Source organism: Talpa europaea (assembly GCF_964194135.1).
Source record: "Talpa europaea genome assembly, chromosome: 5".
NCBI classification, from domain to species: domain Eukaryota; kingdom Metazoa; phylum Chordata; class Mammalia; order Eulipotyphla; family Talpidae; genus Talpa; species Talpa europaea.
Window position 1 is genome coordinate 58107993 of NC_140071.1, and position 24403 is coordinate 58132395.

At 36.3% G+C, this 24403-nt stretch overlaps 1 protein-coding gene across 1 annotated transcript in view; it reads left to right on the forward strand.

Annotated features, from left to right (window-relative positions):
- ELOVL7 (ELOVL fatty acid elongase 7) overlaps positions 1 to 23937 on the forward strand; it is a gene marked incomplete at its 3' end in the record, with an annotated part of 28091 nt that extends 4154 nt beyond the window's left edge. The window contains exons 2-7 of the mRNA XM_084233626.1: positions 4302 to 4492; positions 7807 to 7887; positions 8680 to 8736; positions 10897 to 11002; positions 19254 to 19390; positions 23728 to 23937. Coding sequence (XP_084089752.1) covers positions 4302 to 4492; positions 7807 to 7887; positions 8680 to 8736; positions 10897 to 11002; positions 19254 to 19390; positions 23728 to 23937 — 782 coding nt within the window. The remainder of the gene's footprint in view (positions 1 to 4301; positions 4493 to 7806; positions 7888 to 8679; positions 8737 to 10896; positions 11003 to 19253; positions 19391 to 23727) is intronic.
- Between the last annotated feature and the right edge of the window lie 466 nt (positions 23938 to 24403).

The window sequence follows — 24403 nt, forward strand, 5'->3', positions numbered from 1 at the left end:
TCGATCCCCGGCTGCTCCCCGGCCACCGGAGGAGGGTCCCACATGGCGCGCAGACCTCTCCTGCCGCCCGCTGCTCCCCTCAGCAGTGTACTTCGGTCCTTCTGCCTGCTCTGCTCCCCGCTCTGGCTCTGGTGAATTCTCTCACCCTCCCGCGCTTCTGACTGTACCCAGTGCATGTGTAAACAGAACAAACAAACAAACAAAACAAATAAAGAAAGAAACATGCCTCTATAAAAAAAAAAAAAAAATCTTGAAGAGCAGTCCCCTCCTCCACCTCTCTATCAAGTCACCATCCACACCTGCCTTGTAGATGTCTTACTGGGGGACCCACTACCTCACAGGGCAGTGGGCTTCCTGTTCAGAAAGATGGAACTGTTGCCAAGAGAGAAGGCAAGAAAAATGAGCCACTGGCTGAGTCAGGAACATCTTATCAAAGATTTTGAATTATATTTGTTTGGTCAAGAGCTCATTTCAGCAGAGGAATAGTCTGAGTAAAGTTGTACATTTAGAAAGTGAATTTGACATATGTGCAAGACAGGCAATAGCTGAGTGCATTGGGTGGCAGGGAGACCCCATAAAGGATATCTGCACCTTGTGAGGGATGCTGAGGACCTAAATGTAGGTGAGGGAAGCCCACCACACCCTGGTGTTTAACTCGGGCAGCTCATCACTGTCACCTCAGCAGCATTTTTAAAAAAATGATTGGTTGGGACCTAAAACATAGGATTTGGGTTCAGCTGGCTCAGAGTCAATATTTGTCCATTTGATTTTTAAATGCCCCAGAGGTGACTCTGCTGTGCTGACATCATTGAGGTCCGTGCAATAATAGTAGCAGTTCCTGCTGGGCTCTTAGGCTGTGCCGGCCTCCTGACATACCATTACTCACTAAATCCTCTATGGAACGTGCTGTTTCATGCCCAGTTCATAGAGGAAGGAACTAAGCACAGAGAAGTTAAGGCCCAAGGTCACATAATTAGTCTGTGGGCCAACCAGGATCCGTACCCAGCCTGGCTGACTCCAGAACTTCACTGAAATAGGATTTAAAAAGCTTTTCTTGTTTGCTTTAAAAATAACATGAAATTAAACTAACCTGCTTTCCAAAAAATATGATTTTTAAAAAATTTGTAGAACTTGAAATTCACGCACAATTTTTTAAAGGTGTGTTCTTAAAATGTTAAATTGCAGGAAAAAAATATTTGTTTTAAAAAAAAAATAAAATTATTTTCTTCTGCTTCCTGTGCTGGCCCAGCATGCTTTTCCTGACTTGTTTTTCTTTCTGCTGCTACCAGCGGAAGCCCAGAAAGGTGATGTCATTTGATTTTTTTTTTTTTTGCCCCTTGTTGAGTCAATGAAAGAGTAAAAAATATATGTCTTTAATGGCATTTACAGAAACCTACTTTTCAATTATACATGTGATATCTGTTAATAGCAGAAACATTTAAATGGCTTGTAAGGAAAAATTAAAATTATACTGTCACTTTTAAAGGTAATTCAGAGAGTATCTCTTGCTACTGGTTTTAAATGACTTAAATTCATTGGAGATAAAAAAGAAGCATTTTAACATGGTTTATGATGTTCATGTATTTAAGCTTTTAATTGCCCACTGATAGAAGAAATCCAGCAAAGTTTGATCACTTCTAATTCTGTCCCTTGGTCTCACATTGTATATCAGTTTTTCATAATGGAGACCTCCTTGGTGAGATGCAGGCCTGTGGGGAGGGTTTTGTTTTAATTGTACTTGGCTCCAAGATGTCCTATATAACTTGTCATTATTAAGGCAAGCAAGGGAACTAACAGAAGCAATAAAAGACTTTCATGATGTGTACTCAAATAGCTGATTTCATAGCTTTTCCTGAGTTAAAAACAGTGACAAATCTTAATACGAGAAAAAACTTCTTAAATTTTGAGAACTTTGTGTTTTTATGAATGTCTGTCAGCAAACTTCTGCTGGATTTCTATTTTGTGCATGATACTTTATTAAAGTTGTTCCCGCTAAGAGCATCAATGACTTCCTTTTGTTAAATTCAGTGCTACTTTTCCATCCACATTTTTCTTTTGCTCTCTGACACATATGATACTTTTGACTCCTTCCCAAAATCCACTTTTCCCTTGGCTGTAGCATATCTTACTTGGATGGTTTTCCTCTAACTCTCTGACCTTTCCCTCTCAGTCTTTTTTATAGTGTCTCTCCTATCATTCATCCTTTGAATCTCAGTTCTCAAGATTCTGATATTATCCACTTGGTTTCCTTACTGTACCCACTTTCCCTAAGCCAGTTTCACCACTTTTATATGTTGACAATTCTCAAATGTTTATCTACAGATCTTGTCATAGTTCCAGACCCATCTATCCAGGTGCCTATGGGGGTCTTCACATGAATGTTTTATAGACATCCCAACTGTAAGATGTTCTAAAACATAAGCCATGTCTTCTTGACAATCTTGAGTCTTATCGTGCATTTCTAGTCTTAGTGATAGCACAGTTATCTAAACAAAATGTCCCAGTGTTTTTCTTAACTTCCACCTGTCTTTCATTCCTTATGTTTAAGCATTTATAAAATTCTATATTTTCTACCTCCTTGCTATATCTCAGAATAATCTGATTTATCTTTCTCTATCACCACCTAATTGTTAATGGTTTGATTTGTGCATGTATTTTAGTTAAGGCCTATCTTTCTCAAATTGTGTTCCACAGATTGTTCCATAAGGTGTTAAATTGTATTATACAAAAAAAAAAAAAAAATCAATGTTTGTGGCCAAATAAGTTTGAAAAACACTGCAGACCACCAATTCCCATCTTGGCAATTTGTAATGAACGTGAATGACAAAAACTCTCTAGAAAAGTAATTTGTTTAACCTAGCATTCCCAGAAGATTTCTCCACATTTGGTTTTGGTTTTTTGTTTTGTAGAAAGAATTTAAATATCTTGCTCTTATTGCTTAGTTTGGGACATACTTGTGAGGAACACACTTTTTTCTCCCACATAGTTTTCTTATCAACATTTGTTGAATAATCTCTCCCTTCCCTGCTTGTTCGTGGGTCTTCTTTTATCATACATTAAATTCTTAAATATATTGGGCGTCTGCTTTAGAACTGCCTTTTGACACAGACACATTTATTTTTTTGAGACGGGGCGTCTGTTGGTGTTTTTGAAGGAAGCACATTTGAGTGCAGGATAAATCATCTTTATTAGTCATGCCTTCATACATCTGAGTGTGAAATGTGAGTGTTCCTGCACCATCATTAATGGTTTAAATGAGCAAGGGTTCTTTTCAAACTGATAAAAGTGATGGTAGTTAGCAATCTCAATTTTGAGTCAGATGCATCTGAAGACTTGCCCATACTTATTTACCTTCATAATGTGCTGACTTCATGAAGCAATTTAGTAAAATTATACCTAAACCACTTAAGAATATATAATTCATCACATTTCATCTTGAGTTGCAATTTTTAATTGTTCCATTTCTCTTGACTTGCAATTAGCAATGGTCAAGTGAATTTCTTTTTACAGAGTTGTAAAGCTAATACATTTTTTGCTCAAAATATCAGGTTGATTAGATGTCATTTTGGACACCTAGAATCAATACTTTAGATACTTTGGACACCTAGAATCCAAACTTTAGGTTACTTAGGTAATGCTAAGATTCCTTTCAATTTTATGATTCTGTGATACAGTGTATGTGGAAAAGTCCCAGTTTTCTTAGGGAAAGAAGAAAGTTATGAAGCAGCAAGCATGAACATATTACTGTATATAAAAAAATGGATGAAGAAACTTTAAAGTGTCTCTCCTAGTCATAGGTGGATGGCAGAACTTTGCTGGGTGTTTTCTGTCCTCCAGATCCACTCTACACCATTATGATTAGATCCATGGGCTTACTCCACTGCCCTCTGGCTTCTGGGTGGGTTCAGCCAATGGTGAGCCCCAGGAGATTGGAGAGGGAGAGGAGAGTGGTGGTGGAGTGTCAATTTCCCTAACTCCGTACCTGCAGAATAGCCTTGAACTGGTTGTATCCCTCAAATGAAGGTTACAGCCCCTCTCTTGGACTGCTTCTCCATCTGATTCTCTCCTGCTTCCTGGTAACCACTACCTCCCTTTGCCCTTTGCCTCCAGATGGTAACTCACTGTTATCACTATCCTGGTGATTTCACTCTCCCTTTCCCAAAGATACTAGTGATCATCATTCACGTAGTCCACTGGCAATGTCAGCAGCTAGGTGCTTGCTTAAGGAAATGTTGGTTGCTGTCAGTTATCTCTTGGCTAGGTGGATGTGCACTTACATCTTGTTTTTGTTTTTCTCTTAGATCCAAGAGTTGAGAACTGGTTCCTCATGTCCTCACCACTGCCACAAACCATCATCCTGGGATTCTATGTCTATTTTGTCACTTCCCTAGGACCAAAGATCATGGAGAATCGAAAGCCCTTTGAACTCAAGAAAGCGATGATAACGTACAATTTTCTCATAGTACTCTTTTCTGTGTATATGTGTTATGAGGCAAGTGTCTTCAATATTCCTATTGGGAATTTTGCCTGAGTCTTCCTGTTTATTTGTGATTATGTTTTCTGTAACAACTAAAAAAGAGTAGCTCTTTAAGAATTAAGGGAGTATAGATGCTTAGCTCACTAGAGCACCTATTTAACCAAAGAAATTATATGGAAAGACCAGATATTGAACTCTTTAGAAGCTATCAGTATGGTCTCACAACCTCACATGTTGTGAAAAAAAGTAACATTAAGTACAGGGACTTGCCTATAGTTAACCTATGTACCTACAAATGAATCATAAATGTTAGTTTTGAGGAAACTCCCACTCAGAGAAACTAAATAACTTACTCAAGGTAACATCACCAGTTAAGTAGAGGACTGATTTTTGGACCCAGGTCTCTCTGATGTCAAAGCTCATCCTGACTCTGTAACAAGTTGTAAACATCATGGTGGAGAACGTTGGTTTCTGCAAGCTCTGATGCGCACTAAGATGATGGACTATTTGGTTTGGTTTAATTGGGCTTTGCAAGGACAGAGAAATAGGCTCATGCAAAGGAGTAGATGAAAGAGGCTGTCACTTAATTGTCAGTAAACAAGATGGGGATTTTCCAGGGCCCCAAAACAAACTCATGAATTCTCTTTCCCCCCTGCCCCTCTCTGTTATTAACATGCCTCTGCCACCCTCACTTATGTGCCTTTCTGAGATTTTTGCTTTTCTTTTAATACTGGGTGGCTTCTTCATCCTCTACTCCTTCCTTCCTTCCTCTGCAGTATAACCTGTGCTTCCTCTTAACTGGGACTCACAAGGACCTAGCTTGGCCCCTCTGGCTTCTCTTGACACCACAGCCTTGCACATACATCCTTCCAGCCTGAATCCTGCCATATATCCACCTGATCAGGTCACCTTAAATATGCTCTGGCCTAATTTCTCACAGGCTTCTTTGTAGTCTGGACTTATTTTTCTTGTACTTTATTTCTAAAATTACCAATGGATCATGCTTATTGTCCTTTCTGGAGTACAAGTCACGGAAAGGAAAGGAGTCATAGAAATGGGGAATAAAGAAAATACATGCTCTATCATGTTTTCAGAAATATACTATGGACTAACCATGTCTCCTAACTTACCAGGGGCTAGTTAGTCCTGATGATGCTACTAACTAGCTACCTGATTTTGAGCAAGTCATTTAACCTCACTGGATCTCGGTGCGGATGCAACCAAATTGTCTTTTGGGTCCCTTCATGCTCTGCTGTTCTTAGATTCTGTTTCTGTGTCACTGATTATGGTGTCCTTGAATATATTTCTTAAGTTTAGAAGGAATCTCCAATATAAGTAGTTAACTTTGATTCCTATTTTAGCAGTTACAATGTAAAAAAAGGTTAGAAATTTGAGAATTTCTGTCTCCCATTAACCTGTAATAGTTGAGTTGCTTGTAGGCCACTTTTTAAAGTTTATTACCTAGCCAAATACCAGTTATTACACTTTCTTCTTGATAGCCTGAAATACAGACATGTATGTCAACTGTTCCACAGACTGATTGAAGCTTAATATCCTAGACTTACTATCAGGAAAGCATTAAGTTCCATTGTCTATGTAAACAAAGACAGTCAAGAAACATGTCCTCTGCAACACACATTTGAACTCATGGTTTATTGGGTGGAGCAGAATTTCATTTGGTGTACAGAGTAAACACCTCTGTGAGGAGTATTCAGGCACATATGAACAAGGTGAAAGTACATCAGACTTAAGGAACCCACGTGTCTTATTTTATAGTGATGGTTTGAATGTTTTAGTTATTTGCTGCCAGGCTGACATAATAGAGGCCAATCAAGACCCCACAGCAGTGGCTAAGTCACACAGCTTCTCCTATTTAACACAAGTAGAGAATCAGTCATCCCAATTTAAGTAAGTGGGCTTTGAGTGTTACTTGCCTCAGTCAGAAATGAGTCTGAGCTCAAGAGAATATGAGGACACTCACTGACAAATCAGGATTTTATAAAACAGAATGGCCATTTCTGTGCCATTTGAGGAAATGTATTGACTTGCTTCTTTGTAAGATGGTTCTCTCCCTTGTGAAATATGTCTCATACTTCCCCAATCTCAATTTTTCAATATTTCATAGCTGACTAACAGTGTGATTAAATTTTCTTATGAATCAAACTAGGAGCTGGTTTCAGAAAAGGATGATGTGTTTTCAAATATCTGAGTCTAAGTAGTTGTTCTCCTTTGTTTGTTTCTTTTCACCATTAAAATAATCAGATAATGTCTCATAAATCTTTGCCTTATGAAAAGCTAGTTTATTATAAATAAAGTTATCATTTTAACTTTAATAGTAAAGATAAATAGAAATTTAGAATGTCCTTCAGTGACAGAAAGTACTGTAAACATTGTGCTGAGAAAGAAGACATTCTAGCTAAGATATTGGCACTTATGAGAATATTTGAGAACTAATCATTGTCATAATCCTAGATTTAGTCATGCATTTAATGTATGAATTAATTTAGAATTGGAGTTCTAGTTTTTCAGTTTCAGATACTATTTTAAAAGAAGATCTTCTGCCATCAGACTGAAAGAATGTCAATATAGTCTTTGAATTACAATTTGAACTTAATCACAATAGGCCTTTTCTTCTTACCACTAGCCTAAGGTCACTTTGTGGGTGTGTTGGAATTAAGGCCTGCCAGATTACACTCTTATTGTTAAATTTTTCCTCTCTTTCTTGTCATGTGAATCCAAACCAAAACTAATATCTGAGTCTCGTATTTGGTCAATCTCGATTTTAAAAGCCATGCACTGCTACTTCATGTTACACCCGCCCACCAATGGCAGGATAAACCCAGTTGTAGTAGTCATCTTCTGAGTATGTTGCGGAGTTTTTGTTTGCCCGTTTTTTTACTGACTGGGAAGATTGGAAATTACCACAAAAAACTGAGACCCAGTTATCTCCTTTGAACCAGCAAACATAAGTATGGCATATGTAGATGGACATAAGATAAATCAGTTATGCTTTTTCTGCACCAGCAGATAGCATGCACCTGCACTACTTGCTATTTAAACAAAACACACCCAGTATTTTGCTCTCCACTTATATTAGAACAATCGTCCCAAGAAATGGATGTCTTCGTAGAAACACATTATTTAAATAATAGATGAATTCTTGTTGCTTTAATATCAAGTAAGTTCCCAGTTTGTAATTGCTTTAACCCACCTTTCCTCCTGTGCTGACTGCTGATTCAGCTAAGACTGGAGAGACATGATCAAAACTACCTTTGTTGTAGCTGTTGAACAAATACTTCCTTCTTTAACATGCATGCTCTCTCTTTCAGTTTGTGATGTCTGGCTGGGGTACAGGTTATTCATTTCGATGTGAAATTGTTGACTATTCACTGTCACCTACGGCATTGAGGGTAAGTTTCCCTTTGGAAAAACTCAAAACTCAAAATTAATAGTAAAACTTTTGGACTCTCTGTAACACTGACTGGGGATTCAGAATGAGAAATGACTAAATTGGCAGTTTATATTTATTGAGAGAGGGAAAATTCAAAATTACCAGAAAGAATCAAAGAAAGTCAGGTATTTGTTTTCTATAAAATAAAATTGGTGCTATTCTTTTTGAATTTAAAAATAAATTTCTATCTGCTTCCTCAAAAATTAAAAATATAATTACCATAAGATCCAGTAATTTCAGGAAGAAATTGAGAGTGGGTACTGAAAGAATTGAGAGTGGGTACTCAAAGAGATACTTAGGTACTCATGTTCATAGCAGCATTATTCGCAATAGGCAGAAAGTGAAGGCAATTCAAATGTCCATAGACAAATGAATGGATAAACAAAATGTCATGTATACATACAATGTTATATTATTCAGCCTTAGCAAGGAAGGAAATTCTCATACAGGCTACATATTTGAGACCACATGGAAGTACTGAGTAGTCACATTCACTCAAAATGGTAGTTGTCTAAAGCTGAGGGAACACGAGATGAGGGAAGATTGTTTAATCAATAGTCTCAGTATTGTAAGATGAAAAGCTCAATGGATGATGGTAGTGATGGTTGCCCAACAATATAATGCCCTTAATGCCCCCAAACTGTACACTTTATAATAGTTAAGTTGGTAAATTTTAAGTTATATGTATTTTGCCAAAATTTAAAAAAAATTTCTTTTCATGAAAAAATCATTCACATCTATGTTTCCGTAGATGGCGCGCACCTGCTGGCTTTATTACTTCTCCAAATTTATTGAGCTATTAGATACTGTGAGTATGTGGTCAACACACTTGGTAAATGTTTGATGTCTCAATGGAAACAATAAACTGCTAAGAGTTCAGTTGTCTGATAGCTTCTGTTATCTCTCCTCAGGCAGACCTAGAATCGTATACCTTCTATTATCAGTAATTTTAGAGAATATACAGAGGATAAACTTATTTTTCAGTCTTTCGCAAACTCAAAAGCTTTTCTTACATATCTACCACCTGATTAAGATAAGCATGCATCTGTCACCTACACAATAAAACAGATGTTTATGTAGTTTGATGGCAGTTGTTCTGTGATGCAAATTCAGAAGCAAAGAGCAGAGAACATTTTGAAAGAAACTTTGGTTCTGTATACCAAAGCACTGTGTCATTCATACTCCTTTAAGAGGAGAAATGCTTCAAAACTCATAAATTTCACAAGGATTTACATTACTTCTGGAGTTTCAGCAATTTGTATAATATCAAAACCATCTCAGCTGCCTTTCTGAAGTCTGTGCTTACTGTGTCCTCTCTCTTGCTGAATATCATCTCTGAGATTGGGTGACTGGGCCCTTAGGGAAGCTTGGGTTAGGGTCCATGATGAGAAGAGAAAGAGGCACCAGAATTCTTAGGAAAATTCATTGCTGGATATTCATTATATATTCATTGTATCTTTGTGGCGTATGGACCTTAGTTATCTGGGATTAGTTCTGGATCTAAGACTGAAAATTGTATTCTCTCTTCAGAATGTATACCACAACATTTCCCAACATGCTTCACCTTCTCAATTGACTATATAATGTTAGAATTGGAAGGGACTGTATTGGCATAAAACCAAGCAGTTATCAAACTTAAGTGCAGATACCTACCCCAGCCCCAGAGTCTCTGATGCAGTAAGTCTTGGGTGGGTCTTAAGATTTGCATTTCTAGTAAGTTCTCAGGTGATGTTATTGCTGTTGCTTCAGGTCCCACATTTTGAGAACCCCAGCTGTAATCTAGAGGTTCTCAGAACTCATAACACAGTAGAACTAATTCCACTAGGGGAGAGAACAAGGAAAACCTGGGCTCTTCTCCAGAGATTTGGTGCCAGATGGCCTGTAATAGAGATGAGGCGTGGCAATTTGGACATTGTAATTTGCAGCCAAGGTTGAGATCAAGGCCAGAAATAAGTTAAAGACAAGAAGTTGTTACTTACTTAGAGAAATGCTGTTACCAATGGGAGCTAGGACCCCAGATTGTTGGTTTATGGCTTTTTCTGTTATACCATGCTGCTCTCTTCCATGTGCATAAGCAAACGAATTTGGCTTTATTGTTTCTGCTTCGCATGTTGTCAATTCCAGGTTCCATAAGAAAACTTTGGCTGCCTCTGTGTCCTACCCTAAACTACTTTTTTCAAATACTCCTATGAATACTGCCATTTCAGCTTCTCTATTTAAACCCATATTGAGAAATCTCTCTCATCCATGGTGTATTCTAAATTTCAAATCTTCTTGAACATTTAATTTTGCGATTGAGTATTGTTTGGAAAAATTTTTCCCACCAGCTTTCACATTTCACTCCTGTTTGTAGAGTTTATGAAAACTACTGGGCACATTCAGTCTGGATGGTTCCTTCATTGCCCTTCTAACTTTTAGGCAACTTTATTTGCTCTTCCACCCTATTTCCCAAATAAACTCTCCAAGTTTTCCCCTTTCACCTTTCTTTAATAGTAATTTGCTAACTTTTGCTTTGTTGCATGTCCTTTCTCAGTTGGCTTAATCCGTTATCTAAATTGGTAGGATGTGTTAGAAAGCAGTGTGGAATAATTTCTGTCCTAAGAATGAATTCTTCTGCTTTCCATATACTTCAAAACCCACTTGGATATTTTTTTACCAATAACCTTTCTTTGAATGATTTTCGGCCATGTTCTTTACTTTATATCTTTAATTTTTAAATCTGCATAAAATTTCTTTTCACTTTTTTATTGATTCTCCCATGACTAAGCCTCATATCTAAGTTCCTTCAACCTGCTTCACTTTTGAGCTGTCCCTTGGAGAATCAGCTGCTTCTATGAGCATTCTCTAAGGCAACCCTTTGAAAGCAAATTATGATGTGAAATAGTTTGCATTTTGCCGATGGTTTTGTAATACTAGATAAATTATTTTACGATTTTATATGAACTTGATTTTCTTTAAATTATTTCAGATCTTTTTTGTTCTACGTAAGAAAAATAGCCAAGTGACTTTCCTGCATGTCTTCCATCATACCATCATGCCATGGACCTGGTGGTTTGGAGTCAAATTTGCTGCAGGTAGCCAAGGGAGAGCTGGGATCATGTGTTATCAATGATGACATTTCTGTTTGTTATAAACACAAATTTTATCCTTAAATGTGAGTTAAAAGAAACTCAAAACATCCAAAAATCACTTTGATCAAACTTATGACTTCTTATTACCTGACACATCAATGTAGGACTCCTACCCAGATCCCTCCCACCCTCTACTCTTTAGATATGACTTTTGGGTACAGTCTTCTACATGTACACTTTAGTTGTTTTGTTTGGATTTTTTTCTGCTCCCATAAAGGTCTATTAAATGTCTTTAAATAACAAATAAAAGAATAAATGAAATGGTAAAAGCTTTGGCTTTATCGAATATGACTGGATATATTTTCTTTAAGTTAGTTTCCTATGACTTCCTAAAGGGAAGTTTGTTTGTCTCAAATTCCATGTCTTCTTTGCCTTCAAATTGCTGATAACTAATTCACACTCTATCCCTTAGCAACTCTTTAAATATTTATAAAGAGTTGTCTCAACTCTGGATATCCCACTATATCAAAGGATGTTTTGACATTTTAGGTAAAAGTGGTTTAAATCAAAAGCTTGGCAAAAGGGCTCTTTTGTTTGGTTTTAGTTTTATGCTTCTGAATATCTTGAATTTTTTTTTTAAGATTTATTTATACAAGAACTGGTGTACAGGCCAGAGGCACAGGAGGGTAAGAGAATTCACCAGAGACAGAGTGAGGAGCAGCACAGGCAGACGGACCAAAAACACTGCTAAGGGAGCAGGGGAGACAGGAAAGGTCTGCCGCACCATGTGGGTATCTCCCTGGCTGGCTGGGAATTGAACCCATGCTGAAGAGGCTGCAGACAGCTTCACAGCACTGCGCTCAACCCGCTGCACCACCAGGGAGGCCCTGAACATCCAGAATTGGGAAAACGGGGTTTAAGAAATTTTGCCAGTCATAAAATTTAAAAAAGTGATCTCCCCAAGGACATATTCTTATTTATTTTTTTTCTTAGATCTTTGTTAATTTTTGTACAGTATTTGATTTCTTCCCTCTGGTGTAGTTCCTATAGTTCTCCCACCACCATGTCACCCATCCCAAGGACATATTCTTATTAGCAGGTTAGTTTGGGGATTTAGTTATGCTAGTTTCTGAAGTTTAAGAAGTTTCTAGGTAGGACTGTGGCCCATATTAGACAAAGCTTTAAAATTTCTGTGAATAATTCACCTTTGTTTGACATTCTGACTCTATAAGACTAAAAGAAAAGGAGAAACACAATTGAGGGACTCTTGCTTGAGCATTAAACTTTCTAGGCAGGGGGAAACCTGCATGTATCAGAGCATGAGTAGCAGAAAGGAGATGCCAGAATCTACAGGAGCCAGAGGTCTGTCCCTACTGTAGCCACAGTCATTGGATTAAATAGTATATAAAATCTCTCCTTGTCCAAAAGGGGCATTTATTTGTTGAAGACTTTAAAAAGTAAATACAGCTATTTTTTTCTTATAATTTATGTTAATATAAAAAGGTCACTTACGTGTTAAGAAGATAGTTTCATTTGTGTCCATTCCACAAATCAAAGGGAGCTATATAATTTAAGCTCCACTATTTTACTGTACTTTTTACAGTTTATTTTCCATCACATGGACATTGTGCCTCTGCATTCTTTTGATAGTGCTATGTATTGATACCTTATTTCTGTTGGTGAAAAATTGGAAAATTCCTGAACATTCACTAATGAAATGGTGATGATTTCTCGCATGTATGTAATTGTGAAATGCAAATGATATTAAGAAGTATTTAGTTCTTCTTCACTGTTAAGCAACTTGATTTCTAAATTATCAGAAATAAATGACTTTTCTATTTTTTAAATATGCTAAAAGAGGTGGTGTCACATTAGACTTTATTCAGATTTCTTCCATGAGATTAAAATACTATAAAATGACACTAAAAAATAAATAGAAACAGAAAAAAACATTGGAAGCCAATCTCCCAAATTGTAGAGATTTAGAGACTTTGACCCAAAGTGGTTTCCCACTCCGCTACGATTTTCTGTGCTTTCTAATGTTTTATGTTGAATATCTGTTTGCTCTACGATGAGATTAAATATACTGTATTTGAAGAATAGAGCTGAACATTTTTCTGATTTCTACTTTTTAGTCCACTTATATCTAGCTTGCAATGTTTTCAATAATGAAAATTTTAATGTTATAATGCCTCCATTTTTCAACGTTACTTTATTTTTGGATTTTTGAGCAGTTTGTGGTGGATTCATTGTCTACACTTAAACCCCTCTCCCCATCCCCACCATTTTACAAAATGTAAAGAATAGAAAATAACAATTTCTCTCTCAGGTGTACCATGAGTTGGCATTTCTGTTTAGTCTCCAGGTAGAATGTAGTCAACACGTGTACAGCACACCTAACCTCTGCTGTGACAAATGCAGCAAGAAGGGCAGAGGTGTTTTGGCATGGGCTTCTATTCGTAGGGTGAAACTGTCCATTTTAAACTGTTTTTGCAAAAGCTGGAGCATAACTGATCTCTATCTAGCATTTAATTTCCTGTTTGTCTATTGTACTCCTGTGGATAATAGCAATCCAGCTTTTCTTTTGATAATGAAAATGTTGTTGTGGCAGATTTTTATATTAATAATGCATAACTCCCTCTAGAGATATGGAAAATTGTGATAATTACCCAGGTGATTCCTTTATTTTTTTCAAACCAAAGGGGTAAAGTGTGGTGGTACTAATTATAGTTCATCCTGAAATATTTGCTTTTTCAAACCTGTTATCATAAAAGAGAAAGCAAACTTAGAAAATACTTTATTAGAAAGTTTACCAAAGAAGATATGAAAAGCATTATTCATTAAAATGTGATTGTTTTGTGAACATTAAAATAACTTATCTGACAGTTATCATAGAAACAATAAGCAAGTCAATTTTATTTGATAGTTATTTTAATCAGTAACCCTTACCAGACCCTCTTAGCTGTACTAGTGCTTTTTTAAATTTCTGTCCATTGGTTCCTTGTTTCAGGATATTTAAATGGGGAAAGTTCCTGAGTGGAAAATAGACATTCTTCTGCCAAAAGAAGGGAGAGATGTCTTAGTGAAAAAGGCTCTGATGTAGTTTGGTAATATGTGGACTATAAAGCAACTAAATTAGTGGTCAGATAAAGACAAGCTGAAAAACTAACTCTTGATAGCTGATTGGTGGGGAAGGGGAGGAAAGGCAGGAAGGGAGGGAGGCATAATGGTCTGTGGCGGTGGAGTATGGGCAAGTTGGTGGTGAATGCACTATGGTGGTAATACCTGATGGGGACACCCCAGTATTACCTTAGTTAAAAATAAATAAACTGATTTTTTTAAGTGAAATAGGTTTTCTAATTGTGAGATGCACATGGACTTGAGAGGTATCTGACTTGTACCCAAATTAAGCAGCTTGATTCCTAACTATAAAAAAAACAACTGTTCTATTTTTAAATTACCCTAGAAAACCTCTTTTCACACCACTGCCATTTATTTATTTTTGTTTCTTTGGGAAATAAGACTACTTCAAATGTAAATAATAAAGTTGTTAATAAGCTTCTATAACTTAGTTTCTTCTGACTTGAAATTTGTGATATTTAAAGGATTAGCTGAAAGTTGATTTACATTGTTCAGGAGAGAAAAGTTTATAACACAGAGTACAGCATAATTGAGACTTTGAGATAAATATTTAAAATACCTAAAAGTATTTAAATATTTTAAAAGTATTTAAATATTTTAAAAAATATTTAAAATACCTAAAATACCTAAATACCTTTAAAATACCTAAATTATTTAAAAATGTTATTTTAAGGAAGTAACTTAGTGGTGGTAGTACCTTAAAGTCTTTAGTACTGGAATTATGAATGATCATTAAAAAGTAATTAGCATCTACTATGTAACAACATTCATTTATTCCACCACACTCCACTGTGCTCTCCTCCCCTCTGTTCTTTACATTCCTCCATCTCTCCTCCTCCTAAATGTCTCAGATACATAGTTTGCTTTCAAGGGTCAGTTTGTCTTTGTCTGATCCTTGGTTTGGTTTCTCTAGATTCCACATATAAGTGAAACCATCTAGTATTTATCTATTTCCTTTTGGCTCGCTTCATTCTTCATAATCCCTTCCAGCTCCATCCACGTTGCCTCAAATGGTATAAGTTTATCTTTTTTGACCGCCGAGTAGTATTCCATTGTGTACATATACCACATCGTCTTGAGCCAGTCATCTGTTCTGGGACATGTAGGTTGTTTCTGTGTCTTGCCTATTGTAAATAGAGCTGCTATAAACATAGGAGTGCAGGTTTCCTTTTGAATTAGTGTTTTTGTGCTATTTTATTTGTTGTTGTTGTTGTTGTTATTGTTGTTTTGTGCTATTTGAAGAGATTCCTAGGAGTGAAATTGCTGAGTCCTATGGTAGATTCATTTTTAGTCTTTTGAGGAATCTCCATATCTTTTCATAGAAGCTGGCAATCTGCATTCCCACCAAGAGTGTAAGAAGGTTCCTATTTCCCCACACCTTTGCCAGCACTTGTTGTTTGTAGTCTTTTTGATATGGGCCATTTTTACAGGTGTGAGGTGTATTCATTGTGGTTTTGATTTGCATTTCTCTGATGATAAGTGATGATGAACATTTTTCCTATGTCTGTTGGCCACCTGTATGTCTTCTTTGGAGAAGTGCCTATTTAGCTCTTCTGATTTTTTTTTTATTGGATTCATTGTTTTCTTTTTATTAAGTTGCATAAGTTCTTTATGGATTTCCTATATCAATCCCTTAGAAGATGTATGGCGTGCAGATATTTTTTCCCATTCAGTAGGGTGTCTCTATGTTTTGTTCAGTGTCTGTTTTGCTGTACAAAAGTGTTTTAGTTTGATATAGTCCCATTTTAACTTCTCCTTTGTTTTCCTTGCTGCTTAAGAGGAATTTGCAAAGATGTTTGTGAGGTATATATCATGGAGTGCTTTGCTGTTTTCTTCTATATATTTTATGGTTTCAGGTCTTAGATACAAGCCTTTTATCCATTTTGAGTTGATTTGTGCATATGGTTTTAGATAGTGATCTAGTTTCTTCTTTGGCAAGCGGCATGCCAATATTCCCAGCACCAATTACCTATTCCCATGTATATACTTTTGCTCTTTTGTCATATAGTTGTCCACAAATGTGTAGTCTTGTTTCTGTCCTCTCAATTCTATTCCACTGGTCTCTGTGTTTGTTTTTATTCCAATATCGTGCTATTTTAATTATTGTGGTTTTAAAATATATAGTTTGAAGCCTGGAAGTGTGATACCACAATTTTTCCCCTTTTTAGTTGGGAGAGCTTTGGCTGTTCAGGGCTTTCTGTGGTTCAATATGAATCTCAATAATCTTTGTCTCTTTAAAGAAGGTCATTGGGATTGCATTGAATTTGTAAATTGCTTTGGGTAGAATGGCTATTTTGGAAATGTTGATACTTCCCATCCATGAGCAGGTAATATCTTTCCATTTCTTTGTGTCATCTTCTATTTCTTTTAGGAATGTTTTATAGTTTTCCTTGCATAGGTCCTTCACCTCCTTTGTTAGGATTATTCCCAGGAATTTAATTTTTTGTGTGTGAGATTATAAATGGGATGGCATTCTTAATTTCTTTTTCTTCTAATTCATTATTTGTAGGAAGGCAATTGATTATTTTTTTTTTAAGATTTATTTTTTTTATTTTTTATTTGTACAAGCACTGGGTACAGTCAGAAGTGTGGGAGGGTGAGAGAATTCACCAGAGCCAGAGCGGGGAGCAGAGCAGGCAGAAGGACCCAAGTACACTGCTGAGGGGAGCAGCGGGTGGCAGGAGAGGTCTTCGCGCTATGTGGGACCCTCCTCCTGTGGCCGGGGAGCAACAGGGGATCGAACCTGCGCTGCAGAGGCTGCGGGCAGCTTCGCAACCCAGTGCTCAACCACTGCGCCACGGGGGAGGCCCCCAAAGGCAATTGATTATTGTGTGTTGATTTTGTATCCTGTCATTTTGCTGAACTGGTTTATTGTTACAATTAGATTTTCTGTGGAGTCTTTGGGGTTCTCTATGTATATTATCATGTCATCTACAAACAATGATAGCTTTACTTTTTCTATACCAATTTGGATTCTTTTTATTGTTTTCCCTTGTCTAATTGCTCTAGCTAGGACTTGTAAAACTGTGTTGAATAGGAGTTATGAGAGAGGACGTCCTTTTCTTGTACTGATCTTAGTGGAAAGGCTTTCAGCTTTTCACTATTGAGAATGATTCTGGCTGTGGGTTTGTCATATTTGGCTTTTATTATGTTACAGTATATTCAGAAATATGAAATGTTTCATGAATTTGTGTGTCACCATTGTGCAGGGACCATGCTAATCTCTGTATCATTCCAATTTTAGTATGATTTCATTAGAAGTGATAAATTCATATTTTGCATTAAACATTTTATAATTTACAGCATTTATAACTTTATTCCTTCATCTATGATTAGTCCAAATTTGTGAGGTTTTACTTTATTTCTGGAGTTAAAACATGCTGGTGTAAAGAAAATAAATTATTTTTAAGAAATATTTAATTTCCATTTCCAGGTGAACCTTACTAAGCTGAATCAGTCTATATGCGAAGAATCCTTGTATTCTTCTAGATTATGTCTCTTAGGAAAGAGATGCTAGGGAAGAATTTTAATTTTTTATACCATCATAAGATGAGTTAATTAGCCTCCAACTGTGCTACTGGTCCAGCTAATGACAATTGAAATGATCATTGCTTACATTCCTCCATGGTTCTTTGCTTCTTTTCAAAATTAAAGGTTATCATTTAGAGGTATGGTGAAATTAGAAGAGGAAAACCAAGATAAGAGAGTTCATTTCATAATAATCAAATGGAAATAGTAAATAAAGATGGTTTAGTAATTAATAAATACTTAATAAAAACAATAGTTGATTAAAATTAAAGCCAGTAGTTTTACTACCAAAATCTTGTGGCACTAAAAATATTTATTGAAAATTACTGAAAGTGGAAAGTGAATTTCATGTACAAAATTATTACAATGACTTTATTCATAAAAGCCCAAATAGAAAACAATGCAAATAGCTTTTATTTAAACTCCCTGATCCATCACTAACCCACCTCCTTTCTGACTTCCATAAACCCGAACTTCAAAAAACCATCCTAAGATAATTTGAATGGTATCCTTTTTTTCTCTTTATTTTATTTTATATATTTTTTACATCATTTTTCATTTTTGCACAAGGTATGCATTTTAATCTTGGTTATAGTCCCCATACAATTCCCACCCTCAACCCACTTATTTTGATCCTACTCCCTTGTCCACCCCCCACCCATTTGCAGCAACATGGATGGAGCTGGAAGGGATCATGCCCAGCAAAATAAGCCAGAAGGAAAAAGAAAAATTCTGGATGGCCTCACTCATAGTAGGAATTTAGAAAACCTAAATAAGGGACCAGGAAAAAGACTAATTATAATAAAATCAAAATCAAAATCAACAAGCAACTATAAGCCAGAGATGCAAATAGCTTTTATAGGAGAATGGGCAAATAAATTGTGATGCATTCGTATAAATACTCCACAACAATAAAAAGGTAAACTATTAATATACATACATTTATATAACATGGATGGAACTTAAGAATATTATGTTGATTGAAAGGAAGTAGGCACAGATGAGAATACCTTGTGTAATCCTATTTATGTGAAGTTTAATAACAAATAAAACTAAGTATTGATGGTAGAAGTCAGAATAAAGGTTTACATTGGGGGAGGTATATTCTTGGATGAAGGATATGGGAACCTTATATAGTGTTGCAAACATTCTGTATCATGAACTTGGTAGTGGTTATTTGAGTAGTATACTTTTGTGAAAAAATTAAGTTGTACACTTGAGATTAATATATTTTGTGTTCTCTATATATGTTAACCTCACTAAAATGAAAGTACTATTATTCAGCAATATATTATATTTAAAAAGTAACTCAATTAATGTTGTCAAATAAAACCCAAATCACAAGTCTATCTTAAGTTATAGCAGAATAAAGACTTGCTAGTCTATTTTCTAGAATTTGTATCTTATATTTTACTAAATGAGTGTGTTATCTAGGTCTCTGTTATTTGATGATTGTTTAACAAGACTGATATTTCACTTATTTTTTCCTACTAAAAGAGGTAATTATGTTAAAATATCTGTTTTGACAAAAATATACCTCATTTTAAGGAATCATGCCCCATTTTCCAATAATTTTATTTTCTAGGTGGTTTGGGAACATTCCATGCCTTTCTAAATACAGCTGTGCATGTAGTCATGTATTCCTACTATGGACTGTGTGCATTGGGACCAGCCTACCAGAAATATTTGTGGTGGAAAAAATATTTGACATCATTGCAACTTGTAAGTAATTAATTTTCTTAAAACCAGATAAGAAACTGAAGTTATGTGCCTTCCCCAGGAGTGAGGATACAAAGGAAAGAAAGGTTTATAAAACAGTATAAAGTGTCTGGGCCCACATGGAGTAGAGATTCATACCTCTTCAATATGTGTTTACCACTCCACACATACCTCCAATTTATCAGTAACACTGTGTCTCAATCCACTGTATCCCTCTCCCCTTCACCATCATCCCCTCTCCCTTCCTAATAATGTCAATTCTATAGTCAGAATCCAAGGGCTTTGGTTTGGTTGTGTCTGTTCTTTTGCTTTGTTTCTTATATTCCAAATGAGTGAATTCATTTGGTATTTGTCTTTCTCCTTATTTTGCTTTGCATTATCCTCTCCAGTTCCATTCATGTGATCTCAAAAACATTGCATTATTTTTATAGCTTAGTGGCCTTCCACTGTTTATATATTCCACTTCTTTATTCACTCATGTGTTTGTTGGGGGCTTTGTTTCTATGTCTTGGCTATTGTAAATATGTCTTTGCAAACTTAGTGTTTTTATATTCCTGGAATAGATACTTTCGAGTGAAACTGTTGAGTCATATGTTAGATCTATTTTTAATATTTTGAGAAGCTGCCACACTTTTCCATATGAACTGGACCAATTTACACTCCCACCAATAGTCCCACCAATTCTGTCCAATTTTGATTGGGTTATTTTTGTGTGGTCAAATTGTATGAGTTCCTTATAAATCTTGGATATTAACGGTATGTTAGATGTGTGATGTACAAAATATTTTCTCCCATTCAGAAGGGTGTCTTTTTTTTTTTTTATAGAGGCATGCTTTATTTATTTGTTTGCTGGTTTGTTTGTTTGTTTTGTTTATACATGCACTGGGTACAGTCAGAAGCGCGGGAGGGTGAGAGAATTCACCAGAGCCAGAGCGGGGAGCAGAGCAGGCAGGAGAGGGGAGCAGCGGGCGGCAGGAGAGGTCTGCGCGCCATGTGGGACCCTCCTCCGGTGGCCGGGGAGCAGCCGGGGATCGAACCGGCGCCGCAGAGGCCGCGGGCAGCTTCGCAACCCAGCGCTCAACCACTGCGCCACCGGGGAGGCCCAGGGTGTCTTTTTTTTTTAAGATTTATTTATTTATGCATACAAGAACTGGGGTGTAGGCCAGAGGTGGGGTATGTGTGAGAGGATTCATCAGAGACAGGGGTTGGGGGAGCAGAACAGGCAGAGTGACAGAAATACACTGCTGAGGGGAGCAGTGGGCAAGTCAGGAGACATCTGCTGCACCATGTGGGTTAGCTCACTGGCCAGGATTGAACTTGTGCTGCAGCAGCTGCAGATAGCTTCATAGTGCTGAGCCTTAACCCCTTGGGCCACCAGGGCGGCCCTGGGTGTCTTTTGTTTTACTGACAGTTTATTTTGCTATGCAGAAGCTTTTAGTTTGATGTAGTCCTATCTGTCTTTGTTTTTCTTTTGCTTGTTGCTGGGGTCTAGACCCCAAAGACATCACTGTGACCAGTGCAGTGGATTGTATTGCCTCTTTTATTCTATGTATTTTATGGTTTCAGGTCTTATAGCCATGTCTTTAATCCTATCATTTTCCTTTCTATGTTATGTTTTTATTTTAAATTTTTTATTTTTTACATCATGTTCATTTTTAAACAATATTTGCTCCCCCCGCAATCAGGTGTGGTCCCCATAGAATTTCCTTCACTAATGCACCCGTGCACCATCACCTCAGTCCCCTGTGCTCCTCCCTCCCTCTCTCCCTCGGATCCCTCTCCCTACTCTTCCCCTGCAAGATGTCTCTGATTTATAATTATCTGTTTTTGCTTTGTTGTGTTTTGTGCTGTTATTATGAACTTTTGTCAGGAAATCATCAAAAACAAAGTATATTTAGGAGCCAAGAGACTTAGACAATTAAACCAACATAACTATCTCTATACTATTTTATGCTTTTATACAAAATAAATATACTTATCATTAAAATAATCACAAAATTATGTGACTTAATAGGCATACATAACATTAAATTAGAAGTGAGAATTTCCATATGCTAGATCTAAATGACCTTAGTAGAGGGCCTCCCCTGGTGGCGCAGCAGTTGAGCGCTGGGCTGCAAAGCTGCCCACAGCCTTTGCAGCACCGGTTCAATCCCGTAGCTGGCGAGAGTCCCACATGGCACGCAGACCTCTCCTGCCACGCCCACTGCTCCCCTCAGCAGTGTACTTCATCAATCTGCCTGTTCTGTTCCCCGCTCTGTCTCTGATGAATTCTCTCACCCTCCTGTGCTTCTGACTGTACCTAGTGCTTGTATAAATAAATAAATACATACATACATACATACATACATAAATACATAAATCTTAAAAAAAAAGAATGACCTTAATAGAATATAACTTTAATGGAATTGAGACTCACTTGGTGCCTGCCTTTCTAATTCTAACATTTGTGAGTCTGCTTTTACTCAAACTCATCAAAGTATTTCAAGGATTAAAAGATAGAGTATTCATAGACCAATGTATATGTATTATATAAATTTGAATACTGTTCTCAAATAACGTTCAAAAGAGCGAAAGCACTCAATTTTTACCTACTAACACCTTCTAAGCATTAATCATAAAATTATATTGCATATAATTTTTTTGAAGAATAACTATGGCTTAGAGAGGATAATTTGATTTAACTTTTATTGTCATCTATTAAAACACTAATTCTACCATCCTATTTATGAATTTACAATCTATAATAAGTGGGTGTCATTCTGCCAATAACCCTTAGGGGAAAGTATGAATTTAGGTGTAAATAACCTGTTGAGACTTAGTGTCTATTAAAATCCTAAAACTTGTTAAATGAAATTTAACATATTCACATAATTTATTTTCCCAAGCAAGAAACTGACATTTTAGTCTTGCAAGGATGTTAACTGATATCAGAGTGTCCTTATTTATTATATCCAAAGCTGACAACACTCTAAATGATTAATCTAATGAAATGGTGAAATAAGTTATTTTAGTTCATACTTTGAAATATCATATAATCATGAAAATTCACAACTCTTTCCTTTTTAAGCACTCTTTCTGAATGTGAAGTAATATGAGCTCATTTCAGAGAAGTTAGAACATTTTGTTAAGCAAAAACAAAAATAAACAAAATACCACCACCCAGGAATAATCAGTGCTGATATTTTAATTTTTTTTCCATTGGCTTCTCCTCGTTATGCATTTATATATATGTCTTTTATTATGTTATTTGCTTTATATTGTATATACAATTTTATATTAGGGCTTTTTTATTTCATAAATGTTGTAAAAACGTTTTAATAATGTTGAAAAACACATGGAGAGAAAAAATGATGGACATTTGTTTATTGTTATTTCAAATATGTCTTATATACAAACATATCTGCATGGAATATTGATGATCTTGCTTAGTTTCTCTATGGTTTCATTTCCACATCTGCAAAATGAGAGGAATAATTGCAACTACTGCACATGAATATCATAAAAGTACCTTAAAATAATGCAAGGAAAGTTGATAATGATATTAAAACAAACTGTGAAAATCTTAACTATACTTTTAATTAGGTAAATTGTAATTGCTATTTTTTAAATAGATTTTTACTTGTCTAAAATTTCAGCAGAATATGTATTGCCTTTTAATCAGAAAAGAGATATCCCAAAATTCTGGACACCAGCCTAAAAAGTGTCCCTCTAGGACTGTGTGGAATGTTTTGGACACGAAGCCCTTTAGCATCACAAAGAGGGTCACCAATGTTGTCTCACTCCTTGCAAATTTCTGTTGTTGTTGGCAGGAAGAATATATTTTTATCTATGATAGTGGTGGACAAAGGGCATACATGAGGACTCTGAGATTCATTGGCTCATACCAATTGCAAGGGCTCTTAATAGAATGCTTTTCTTTCCCCCAAATTGAAACATCTGGTGTAACAACAGGATAAAGTATTGAAATCAAAACTATCCTAGCAGTGGTCCTTGTGCATTTCTACAGTGTCAAGGACTCAATTCAGACTTGCACCAATACCTACTCTGATTGTTCTCTAAACATCAAAATGCTACTGCACTGCACGGCACATTGAAACAGGTACCCCAGGATTGTGCAATTTGGCAGGACTGAAGAGTGGTTCCAGATTCCCATCTCAGTTTGACACAGTTCTACCCACTATCAACCCACAGAGGCGAGATTGAAAGATAAAATTCTCTGCCCAGCTGTGGTAGCCTAAATGTGCTTGGAGAGTACATCAACATAACCAGGCAAAGAATGCATTAAATAATTGCTCCATTGTGACTTTCCAGATCTGAACATTTTTTTCATCTTTTAGGTCCAGTTTGTTATCGTCACCATCCACATAGGCCAATTTTTTTTCATGGAGGACTGCAAGTACCAGTTTCCAGTCTTTCTGTACATCATTATGAGTTATGGGTGTATCTTTCTGCTGCTCTTTCTTCATTTTTGGTACCGTGCTTATACCAAAGGTCAGAGGCTGCCCAAAACTGTGAAAAATGGAACCTGCAAAAACAAAGATCACTGAAATTCAAGCACAATATGAATCTGTGAATGAAACTGATATCTTGTCTTCCTTGACAATCAGGAGATATTTCCACAAGGCAGTGCATATTTTGTATATTTTTCAAAACCAAAAGCTTGTATTTTTATGATAAGTTATTGGGGTTTCTGATATTTGAGAGTTCAAAGCTCCCAGATAACAAAGTCTTGTGATTATTAGATCCCAGATCAGTCAGTTTTTCAGTTGTTTTTTTAACCAGCCCTAAAGGGTTTGTTTAACACATTTTATTACAATAAAGGGAGGATGTGAAACAGTGTAGTACTCTTCGAGGAAGTCTGGTATAGATGAAAAATATCTCTAGATATTTTGAGCACTGACAGAGATCCATGCAGTACAGTAGATTCCTTCTGCCAAGTCTGAAAACCTCTAATTCTGGACTCTGGCTTTATTGCATATTCACCATATTCAGAAGATACCGTATTCCTCTAAA